This window comes from Capra hircus, chromosome 5 (genome assembly GCF_001704415.2).
Source record: "Capra hircus breed San Clemente chromosome 5, ASM170441v1, whole genome shotgun sequence".
Lineage (NCBI taxonomy): Eukaryota > Metazoa > Chordata > Mammalia > Artiodactyla > Bovidae > Capra > Capra hircus.
The window spans coordinates 98,476,809-98,488,977 of record NC_030812.1 but is presented as its reverse complement, the minus strand read 5'-3'; the positions used below and the strand labels follow the sequence as shown (position 1 = coordinate 98,488,977).

General features: G+C 36.1%; 1 protein-coding gene across 2 annotated transcripts; it reads right to left on the bottom strand.

Annotated features, from left to right (window-relative positions):
* LOC102188567 (C-type lectin domain family 2 member A) lies at window positions 196-10,032 on the bottom strand. 2 transcript variants are annotated; one of them, XM_005680860.3, is made up of 5 exons: window positions 9,835-10,032; window positions 7,596-7,658; window positions 5,396-5,586; window positions 2,832-2,935; window positions 196-787 (listed from the first exon to the last, which is right to left on the bottom strand). In XM_005680860.3, exons 1-5 carry the CDS (start codon window positions 9,971-9,973, stop codon window positions 619-621), a joined length of 666 nt encoding a protein of 221 aa, XP_005680917.2. In that variant the 5' UTR covers window positions 9,974-10,032; the 3' UTR covers window positions 196-618. The 2 variants fall into 2 exon arrangements, with proteins under 2 accessions (XP_005680917.2, XP_005680919.1); XM_005680862.3 differs by lacking the exon at window positions 196-787 and adding an exon at window positions 2,340-2,451.

The window sequence follows — 12,169 nt, the reverse complement described above, 5'->3', positions numbered from 1 at the left end:
TGAATTTTATGACACATCCAGGGTTGCATCATAAGTCCATCCTATTCCTTGTTCTTACTTGGAAAAGGGAAATATTTTTCGATAATCTATTCTCTATTTACTTTTAATGTTATTTTTCTAGTTTATATTCTATAATCTAAGCTTTGTAATTTTAATATAGAACTCTGATAATGTATCTGTGTTTATTACTTATAGAGTTAGGGTCCTTCCTTTCCCTTATTTGTAAGATATTATTTAAGTACATGTTTGTTCATAGGTGATTCTCTTGTAACATTTCTTTAAACCAAAGTTGCTATGCTTAGTGGTTTGTAATATTTACACATATTAAGTACATATATGTCTCTAACGTTTAAGCAGTAGGTCTTGGCTGACCTATCAATATAAATCCCTTTAAATTTGATTATCATAACTACTAATGCAGTAAATGTCATCTAATTGTATACTGTAACTTTGTTTGGTCATATTTAACAGGTTTCCTGACTTGTGCTCATGATGGGCAATTATGTGCCTTGAATTAATAAGATTCTATATATAATCATTCATTCATTCAACAATTTTTAGTTCCTTCAATTCTTGCAAAATTCTACTGTATGCCAGAAACTAACATTTGTAAATCAACTATACTTCGATTAAAAAAAATTGCAAAATTCTTTGTTGATTTCCTAATTTATTCTCTGTTTTAGATATTGGTTTGCTGCAAATCCACTTGATATCAACAAATCCCCTGGAACTGTGGACTCCATCAGAATTCAAAAAAGCAAAGTGTCCATTCCCACTGATTTCAAACCTGAAAAGAAACAAAATCAGTTTGGGACCACTTTCAGCTGTAATCAAAAATAAAATTAAGAATAGAGCAATTTGACACATTTTATACACAACACTGAGCTTTACTCACCTATCACAATACTCTACCTCCCCAATATCTGTTTTTTTAAAGCAATGTAGGTATTTAATATTACTATTATTATTAGCATAATCTGTCAACTTATTTAGGGCAATAGGTAGAAATACAGAGATACAAGTAGACAAAGAGAAATAATGGATATAAATAAGAGCTTATATCTATCTCAACTTATCTAACTATATCTATTTCTTTTGAGAAAGAGAAAGTGTTTCTAAATCGAGTGATATATGGAATTTTTTAAAAGCAGTTCCCTAGCATATTACCTTGGAGAAGGAAATGGCAACCCACTCCAGTGTTCTTGCCTGGAGAGTCTCAGGGATGGGGGAGCCTGGTGGGCTGCCATCTATGGGGTCATACAGAGTTGGACACGACTGACGTGACTTAGCAACAGCAGCAGCAGCATATTACCTGGTATATTTTTTAGCCAATGTGCAGTTTTGAAAGTAAGAAACAAGATTTATATGCATTTGGCACTTTTGAAATATACTGATATGGAAACCAAGGAAACTAATTATAATAATTTTTTATCAATTTGCATCACTGATTTAATGGACATGAACTTGGGCAAACTCCAGGAGATGGTGAGGGACAGGGAAGCCTGTCATGCTGTAGTCCATGGAGTCAAGAAGAGTCAGATATGACTTGGCAACTGAACAACAACAACAAAAGCAATATTATTTATTTATATAACTATTTCTTGAGGAAATGTTGTTTCCTGACTTTGTATCCATGTCTTCCTGCCTTAATATAATTAATTGCTAGATAGAAAAATGGAAACCAATTTAGAAATATGGAAAGACAAGAAAGATTATACTCATTGCATAAAAAGAAAAAGATTGATCATCAACTGAACAAATTGATAAAAACTTTTTACAATGAATTGGCTGTTCATATCAGGTGGTCAAACTACTGGAGCTTCAGCTCTAGCATCAGTCTTTCCAATGAGTATTGATGGTTGATTTCTTTTAAGACTGACTGGTTTGATCTCCTTGTTGTCCAGGGGACTCTCAAAAGTTTTCTCCAGCACCACCAATTGATTTGAAAGCATCAATTCTTCTGTGCTCTGCCTTCTTTATGGTCCAGTTCTCACATCCATACATGTCTACTGGAAAGAGCATAGCCTTTACTATACAGATCTTTGTCAGCAAAGTGATGTCTTCTCTTTTTAACATACTGTCTAGATTTGTCATAGTTTTCCTGCCAAGAGGCAATCATCTTCTAATTCCATGGCTGCAGTCACCATCCACTGTGATTTTAGAGCCCAAGAGGAGGAAATCTGTCACTCCTCCCACATTTTCCCCTTCTATTTGCCATGAAGTGATGGGACCAGATGCTATGTTCTTAGTTTTTTTTTAAATACTGAGTTTTAAGCCAGCTTTTTAACTCCTTCTTCACCCTCAACAAGAGGTTCTTTAGTTCTTCTTTGCTTTCTTCCATTAAAGTGATATCATCCACATATCTGAGGTCGTTGATATTCCTCCCAGAAATCTTGGAGAATTAAAGACTTTTAACTTGGAAATATGATTATTTCCATATGGTCTCTAACACTTTAAAGAAAAAAAAGAGATCTTACAAAAATTTTAAAAGTACAATACATGTGCTTTGACTTTGAATTTGCAGAATAGTTGAATTTGAGTTAGCAACAGGAGGGTTTATTAGCAAGAGCTTGGCAATAAAAATACAATTAAATAAGGAATAAAAATAAAAGTGGAAAATTTCACTGCATGCCGTATAACAAAATAGAAGGAAGGTGGGTTGTTCTCGGGTATGTTTCAATCTGAGACGACACATGTCACAGGGTAGAAACTGAGAAAGACAATTACACATAGAAAACAGGGAGACTTATTTATAATAATGCAACTCAAACTGATTTAAAGTTTGTATACAACATCAGAATAGAACCTTTCCTAGTAAATTTGAAACTCACCCAGCATTGAATGTAGTGCCATTTGTCCATTTCCAAGACTCTCCTAGTTTTCTGCTTAATCCAATCCAGTACATAGAAGTTCCTGCATGCTTCTTCAAAAATTTCTTTCACACAAATCAGAGAATTCTCCGTTACTCAACTTTTTATAGCATATAGCTAACATACTTCTCACTGGAACATCCCATCTTTATGATTTACATCCTAATTTGTGTGCCCTAATGCTTCCATAGCAACAAGCAACACAGATGGTGATGTTCAGGCTAGCTTTATCAGAATAATTTTCACTTTGCTCTTTTACTTCTTAAATATATTTAAGTAGTAGAGTGACTTCTAACAAGTAGTCAAAGCTCTTTGAGCTACTATGTCTTGAATTACCATTAAGGGTAATTTCTATCTCTCAAATGAGAAACTGATGAAAAAATCATATTTGACTTCCTTTCCTACAAGTTCTACTGCATAAAGCACCAGTATGTTTCTCACAGAGTAAAGGACAAAGACTCTAAACTGACAGGATGTTATGTCTGGATGACAAATTCAGGAGCTGAGCATTTTTATAGGAACAGGCATATCATGTTTCTTAAGGGTGACAGAGGACTAACACATATCTTATTCTGTGCACAGATCTTCTCTCCCAAATTATAGAGAGGTGAGGGTGTTTAAAGGAAAGTATAAGTACTGTTAAAATAGGAAAACTCAGAAACTACTTTGAATAGATACCAGTGGATACTGTTGCTGAAGCTGAAGCTCCAATACTTTGGACGCTTGATGAAAAGAGATAACTCACTGGAAGACTCTGATGCTGGGAAAGTTTGAAGGCAAAAGAAAAGGGGGTGCCAAGTGGTGAGATAGCATTATCCACTCAGTGGATATGAATTTGAGCAAACTCTGGGAGATAGTGGAAGACAGAGGAGCCTCGTGTGCTATAGTCCATGGAGTTGCAAAAAGTCAGACACAACTTAGTGACTAAACAACAACAGATACCAGAATAATAATGTCATTGCTGTATGATTTCACTTATATGTGGAATCTAAAAAACAAAACAAATGATTAAACACAAGAAGACAGAAACAGAGTCTCAGATACAGAGAATAAATAGGTGGTTATCAGTGGAGAGATGGGTGGGGAGAGCAAAGAAATAGTTGAAAGAGCTTTGAACTTCCAGTTGCAAAATAATGAGTCATGGGTATGACATGTACAAAGTGAGGAACATAATCTATAACTACTTGATATCATTTGGTGATATATATCATATGGTGACATATCATAACTAGAATTATTTTAGAGGTCATTTTGAAAAGTATTGAAATATCAAATCATTATTTTGTGTAACAGGAACTAACATATGTTACAGGTCAATTAAACTTCAAAAAAAAACAAATAAAAAAACTCATAGAAAAAGAGATGGGATTTGTGTTTACTAGAGGTGGGGTGGGAGGAGGGGGGGGGATGGATGAAGGTGGTCAAAAGGTAAAAACTTCCAGATACAAATAAATGCTAGGAATGTCATGTACAACATGATACATGTAATTAACATATTGTATGTTATGTATAGAATTTGTTAAGAGAGAGATGCTCAGAGTTCTCATCACAAGAAAAAAAAATTATTTTCTATTTCTTTAATTTTGTATCTACAGGAGATGATGGATGTTCACTAAATTTATTGTGATAATCATTTCATGATGGATGTATGTAAATCAAATCATTATGCTCTACACCTTAAACTTATACAGCTACATCTCAATAAAACTAGAAGAGACAATGTAATTTCCATTGCACATTATCTCCTATAATCAGAAGTTTAATTTATGGGAGAATATGATTTCTTCTAATAAAGTATATTGAGTGCCATCATTCCACAGTCTCTCCTACTGATTCTTTGCTACTGAACCACAAACCTATAGTTTTTCTTCATAAATAAACAAACCGCTCCACCAAACATTTGCCTTTCAACATAAGAGATCAAACACATGGATACCAAGGTGGGAAGAGGAGAGGAGGGATGAATTGGAAAATCGGGATTGACATATACACACTTTTGATAATATGTATATAACAGGTAGCTTATGTGAACCTCAGAATCAGTGCTCTGTGGTGACCTAAATGGGAAGAAAATCTTTTAAAAAGGGGATATATGTATACATATAGCCGATTCAATTTGCTGTAGTGTAGAAACTAACACAACATTATAAAGCAATTATACTCCAATAAGCTAATTAAAAATAAATTATTTATATTTCCATCTCCTGTGAATTGCTTTCTTTCACTTTGATGTTCCAAACCCTTACTCCTTTCTTCTTCTCTCAGATGAATATAAGCCTCAATTGCCTAACTTGTCCTTGGGAGTCATTTCTTATAAAGCCCTCATACGTACATAATTAATTTGGTTTTCTCTTGTTAATCTGTCTCATGCCAGTTGAATTCTTAGATCAGCCAGAAGAACATAGAAGGGTAGAGGAAATTTTTCCCCTCTCTGACATAATCATGGAGTATTAGCTTTTATCATTTTTTTTCTCTTTGTACAAAATTGAGCTTCAAAATAATTGAAAACTTTTCCCTTTTCTTACCATATCCTCTGGTGTATCAATCTGAGCAAGCTCTGATCCATGTGAACTGCAAAATCTTTTACTGGCTGTCCAATTTCTGGTATCATCAGAAAAGTAGAAGCACTTCCTTCTTACACCAATCCACTCCTCTGAACATTCCATAGCTTTGGTACTTTCTGAAGATATCAAACGTGATACTGAAAAATATAATCCTGAAAAAAAGAGAAATGAATAAAAACAGTTACAAAGTGTTTGTACTCATTCTGGTGAATCAATTTTAGTTTTTACTGCCATGGTTTGAAACATGAAAACTAGCTTCACTCATGGAATGATGGATGAATTCAAATCCTCTGTTGTCCATAAGGAAGACCATTTAGTGGTTGAGAAGTCTAGATTTTATTCTATTTTCCTGGCTTCTATTTTGAGAAGAGGAACTGCAAACCTCTCATAGTCTATATTGACATCCTACCAAAAATTATGCAGCAGATTTAGCAACCAAGGAAGAGACAAAAATATAAATAGTGTCAAGGACCAACGTAAGAAATAAAGGCTTACTTTTACCTCAAAGAAACGGAAAGGTTAAGGACAGGAGAGGACATACGAGCTAAGGAAGTGAAATTCACCATAGAGGACAATGAATCATTGAAATCAGAATTAATCAAATATTGGTTCTATGTCACCAATATTCAGTGCCAAAGAAGCTGGAATAATGATGACTTTATTTCTCTGTACGTTGTTTTGAGAATTTACTGTTTCCAGATTTTAGTGAGGTGCTGAGTAATTAGGTTAGATTAGATAAAGTCCTGGCCCTCCAAATGTTTAAAGCTAATTAACGGGTACAGTGTCAAGTAAATGTTTAAATGTAGAGCCAACTCCAAACTCCTGACTTTTTCTCTTCTGTAATACTCAGAATTGGATCCAGACTACCACAAACGGGTAATAAAATACATCGTTTCAATTTTACCTTTTTAGTGAATAAATGAATATAAATGTGTCTTAGAGAAACTCTTCCCTCCAAATATTTAATTTCTAGATGTTTAAATATAATTAGTATTGCACTCTCAGAACTTTATAATGACAGAAGAGGCTATAAACAGGAATAATATCAGAACTTTTGTGAATGACAAAAAGAAAGAAAATGAGACTCTAGAATGTTAAGTGTTTATTTAATTTCAGAGCTAAATTCAGCAAAACTTGCAGATGGAAAATCAAGTTCTGGAGACTATTAGGCTACAAGTCATAAATTAAAATCTACCTTTGAATATTTTTCAGAAAATAGACCCATAATATACAGAAAAAAAATGTAAATATCTTCATCTTTGCAAATTTACTCCAACAGAGAAAATCTTGAAGTAAATCCCTAGTTCCATATTTTCCTTTTTTCTTTTAACATAATAGAAATAAACAAATATTTTACAGAGCAACTGTTAGTAATATAACTCACTCTTGATCCAAAAGAAATTAAAGAAATACTGCAATTATGGAGACAATGTTGTATGGTAGTTAAAATATCAGAAATTAGAGAACTGGAATTTAGCCAACAGAAAAGAATCTCAAGTCTGGTTGGCCCTGGAATTTGTTATTTGTAAAAAGCGACTAATTCACTCTGGTTGCTATTTGTTTGTGTGTGAATGGATTTCATAACCACTTCATAAAAATATAATAATAAATATAGTATATTTAACATTAGCTTTTCAGTTTACACAAAATACTCTCAATTAAAGTTATTGCTGCTGCTGTTTGAGGGTTATCTGAGAACCTATGATTATTTTATTCAAAGATCAAGAACTCTTACGAAGTCAAGAAGATGACTAAGTTCTGAGAGTAATTTTAAGAGAGGCAAGGAAGATGGTACATGTGTGCTCACTCACCTCAGTCATGTCTGACTCCCTGTGACCCCAAAGAACCATACATAGTCAGCTTTCTCTGTTCCTGGGATTTTCCCGGCAAGAATACTGGACTGCGCTGCCATGTCCTCCTCCAGGGGATCTTCCCGACGCAGGGATCAAACCTGCGTCTCCTGCAGTGTAGGCAGATTCTTTACAGTGGAACTACTGGAAAGTCCCAAGGAAGGTGGCAAATGCTGCCAAGCTAGTAGGAACCTGAGGTCAAGTCTCTACAGTCTTTTTATTACTGCAGAGTTGAGAGATTTGGGACTAAGCGTGAGGTATAAATGCATAGCCTGCTGCATAAAGAAACAGAAAATTCACAAGTCACCCACCTGTTACTACTACAAGGACACATATGAGAAATTTCTTCCACCAGTCTTTTCTTAACTTGCAAACTGTAAAATGAAAATAAATAAATAAAATTTCCAGAGAAATTCTGACTGGGAACTGATTATTCACTTATTCCTCTGCCATAATAATCAATCAAGAAACTCACACTAAAAGCATCTACATCCTAAAGTAATAAAGGATATACTGGCCTTATAAAGTACTAACACAAGAAAGATAAGCCCCAGTGATTGCTATAACTGCTCAGATTGGCAGTGGGGAGTGAGGAGAGTACTTAGATTTGATGGAAGGAAGAAAGAAAAACAAGGTTATCCCTAAGCTGGAAACAGTGTGAATGAAAGATTAGAGTCAAGAAAGCATCAGAATCAACAAAAGGGCTATAATCAGACAAATGGCTATAAAAGAAATATAAATCAACCAAAACAAAGATAGGGAAGAAAAAAAAGTCATAAGTATGTATGACAGGAGAATTAAAATGGAAAATAAACTTTTTTTAAATTTGATAAGCAACAGAGGGCAGAAGTTTAATGTCTTTGAGCAAAAGCATGTTAAGCTAAAAACAGTAATTTGTACTGAGCAGAATGAATTAGAAAGAAGGAAGTTAGCACTTGTGGAAATGTTAGGACATTAGGAACAAACAGTAATAATTCTAAGTAATAATGACTAAGATCCCCATGTCTGACACATTATTCAGTTCAGTCATTCAGTCGTGTCTGACTCTTTGTGACCCCATGGACTGCAACACACCAGGCTTCCCTGTCCATCACCAAACCCCAGAACTTGCTCAAACTCATGTCCATTGAGTCGGTGACTCCATCCAACCATTTCATCCTCTGTCATACCATTAGCAGATATAAAAACAATCTGGGAAGATTATGTACACACATGCACACACACATTTAATACAAGAAAAAGGAAATTTTAAAGAAAAAAATTAAAAAGATGTCATACACTCTGTCTCTCTTCAGAGTTGTACCACAGACTTAGTGGTTGAAAATGAAGTTTTTAGGTTTTGTAGGGGAGGCAAAACTTTAGCTATACCCATCTTGGGTTTTCAGCTGGCTTTTTTTTTTTTAACAAAAAGACAGATTAATAAGAGAAAAACAGTTTATTAATGGCTGTGGTGCACACCACTTGGGAAAAACCTACTTGAAGAGTAATTAAAAGCAATAGCTTAGAACCCCAGCTAATGGAGCATCTTCCACCAAGGACAATACATTTCTAGAAAAATGAGAGGACAGAAAAAGCAGTTTTTGACTTTCAAGAGTAGCCAACTGTGAGAAGGCAAATATGTAGGGAGAAATTAATAGAGTAATTGAGAGAATTTGTATCCTGTCTTTGGGCAAAAACAAGAGCAGGCACAATGAATTTTCTCTGCTATTTACTGGTTTCTACATGCCTTCAACTCAAAGTCATTTTTATATCAAAAGGCAAATTTTGAGGTGACATATTCTGGTTTCCTTCAGTTTCATGATCACAATAAAAAGGGTAAAGGATTCTAATGGAAGAGATGTATCTGCAATGATTTTAGACAGTATGATTACATAAAAAGAAACACCAACAGAATCAACTTTTATTTCCTTTAATTTTCTTGTACCACTGACAAAAGCTAGAGCTCTACTAGGTTGAAGGGTACCCAGGAGTGAGCACCTTTTCTTGTCCTTAATCATAAATCTGTAACATTTCATTACTAAACATCATAAAAATGCTGCATAAATTTAACATATAATAGAGAGATGGGTGAAGATGGCGGAGTAGGAACACCCTGAGGTCACCTCCACTCACAGACACATCAAAATCACAGCTACCTGCTGAACAACCATCAATGAAAAAGACTGAAACTTACCAGAAAATATCTTCTGTAACTAAGGATATAAATAAAGAACCATAAAGAGATGGGTAAGAGGGGTGAACTCACAGTTTAGTCAAGTCCCATATGCCCCGTGCAGGTGATTCACAAACTGGAGAGTAATTATATTGTAGAGGTTCTCCCACAGATGTGAGAATTCCTTAGGCTCCTCAGAGCCCTCAGCCCAGGGATCCTGCTCCTGAAAGATGGGCACACAGAGCTTTTGGCTCTGAAATTCAGCAGGGTTTAATTTTAAGAGTCTCACAGAACTGGGGAAATAGAGCCGTCACTCTTAAAGGGCACACACAGAATCTCACACACTTCAAGACCCAGGGTAAAAGCAGAAATTTGATATAAGCCTGGGCCAGACCCACCTGCTTGTCTTGGAGCACCTCCTGTAGAGGCTGGGAGGGCCTGCTGCTCACCTTGGAGACACAGACACTGGTGGAAGCGAATGGCTTCCACACTGGGAGGTTCTTCTAGCAAGTGAATGCTGGTGCAGGACGAAGTCATCCTGGAATCTTCCCTCTAGCTCTTTGGCACCAAGACCCGGCCCTGCTCGACAGAAAGTAGATACCTGTAATGGCAGGCTTCAGGTCACGCCCCTTGCTGAGTGGGGCCACCTAGCCCCACCCACAAGACGACAGGAGATAGGCTGCATAAAGTTCTTCTGAGCCCACAGTAGCCTATGGCCATGGTTGCCCTTGCCCACAAGAGGGCCCCAGGACCCAATTTCACCTACCAGTGATCTTGCTCTCCAAGGAGCCTACTCTGGACTCTGAGTCAGCCTTACTCACTAGGGAGCAAACAGTAGAGGTAAGAAAATGACAGTCAGACAGCCTGTAAAACCAGCCTGTTCACAGCAGGCCAGACTATGCCCTGGGATCAGCTGAACTTCAGTCCTGACCACTAGCAGGCCAACACAAACTTTAGGACACCCCAAGCCAGACCATGTACCCAACCATGAGAGGAATCAGCACCCCCTCACCAGCAGCCTGACACCAGATCTGGGATCCCTGGGCCCTGCAACCAGACTCCAGGGCTGCTCCGCCTGCAGGGAGTTCTGCACTAACCCCAGAACCTGGCTTCACCCACTAGTGGGCAGGCAACAACCTTAGGGTCTTCTGGATCTTGACACAAAAAAAGACACAAGGACTTCCCTGGTGGCCCAGTGGGTAAGAAACACCTTGCAATGCAGGGGACGTGTATTTGATCCCTGGTCAGGGAGCTAAGACCTCACATGCCATGGAGCAACTAAGCTCACACTCCACAATTAGACAATTCATGTACTACAAAGATCCCACAAAAGACAACAAGAATCTGCATGCTGCAACTAAGACCTGATGCAAATTAAGATAAATTAATTAATTTGAAAAAAGAAGAAGAAGATTCACAGATAGGGAACACACTATTGGTTACCAGTGGTGAAAGGGAACCTCTAATGATGTGAATGTAGACATATTAATAAAGCTTCTGATTCTCAAATTTTTGCATTTATTACTGTAATCTATTTGTACCTTTCTATCTGTCATGTACACAGCCATCTATCCATCCATCCATTCACATGCACACCCCAAAACACAGGTGTGTGTATATGTGTGCAGTTACCCTTTACCAAGAATTCAGTGTTTATCCGGCAATGAAATAAATGGTCTTCATAGATTCTGTCTTATTTATTCCTTATAACAATAGCTATAACACAGGATTAATTATCTTTATTTTATAAATGCAGAAACAAATGCTCAGAGAGATAATATTTAAGGTCATCTAAGGTCACTTTAAAATTATAAAAAGCTCTTATGTACACTCAATATTTTTTGTCCTTTTGCTCTCAAGCTGTTTTCCTGTCCCACTTGTATTCTTCTTGTTTGAATTTATTTTCTGCTAGTTCATAGCTTAGAGAACATTCCATGAGGGACTCCTGGAAACTCTTTTGGAGATCTAAGACTACTCTATGCATATATGTAAGCATTTTATCCACTTTTAAATGAATCATGAGTGACATTATATCCATTCACTAAAGAAAGACACTTCTAGTTAAAATTTGTCAAAATTGAGATAGACAGCCTTGAAAGGCAGAAATATTCTCATCACTGAAGATCTTCTAGTACAGGCTGTTAGGAATGCTGTAGTTGGGAATACCACATTAGACAAGAAGTTTTGTTAAGTGACTGCTGAAGTCTCTTTAACTTTTAAGATGATCAGATTTATTTATTAAGAGAGTTATTGAGTAGTCATCATTGGAATTTTTATCAGTGGTTTCAATTGTTATCTGCAATTCATATCAAACTTTTAATTTTTTCCCTTTAGTGTCTTTATCTTGAAGTTTTATAGGTTGCCTATTCCAGTCCTTTGGCACACAATTCACTCATTTTGTCTAACATAAACTCTATGAACTATTGTGCATGGTGGGGTTTTGTTTTGTTCTGTTTTTGTGCCTTGTTGTCACTTGTTTGTTCATATTTCAGGTACTAAATACAACTCTGTTAGGTTCATTCGATCCTAAACTTCTTTAAAAGCACTTTTAGATCTCATTATGCATCCTTAAGCCACCTTCAGACTTTCTCTACTTCTATTTCTTTTTTTTAAATTGGAATATAATTGGAGTACAATGTTACATTAGTTTCTGCTGTATAATATCATGAATCAGTCAAATATACACATATATCCTCTCCCTCTTGAGACTCCCTCCTACTCTCGTCTCTACTT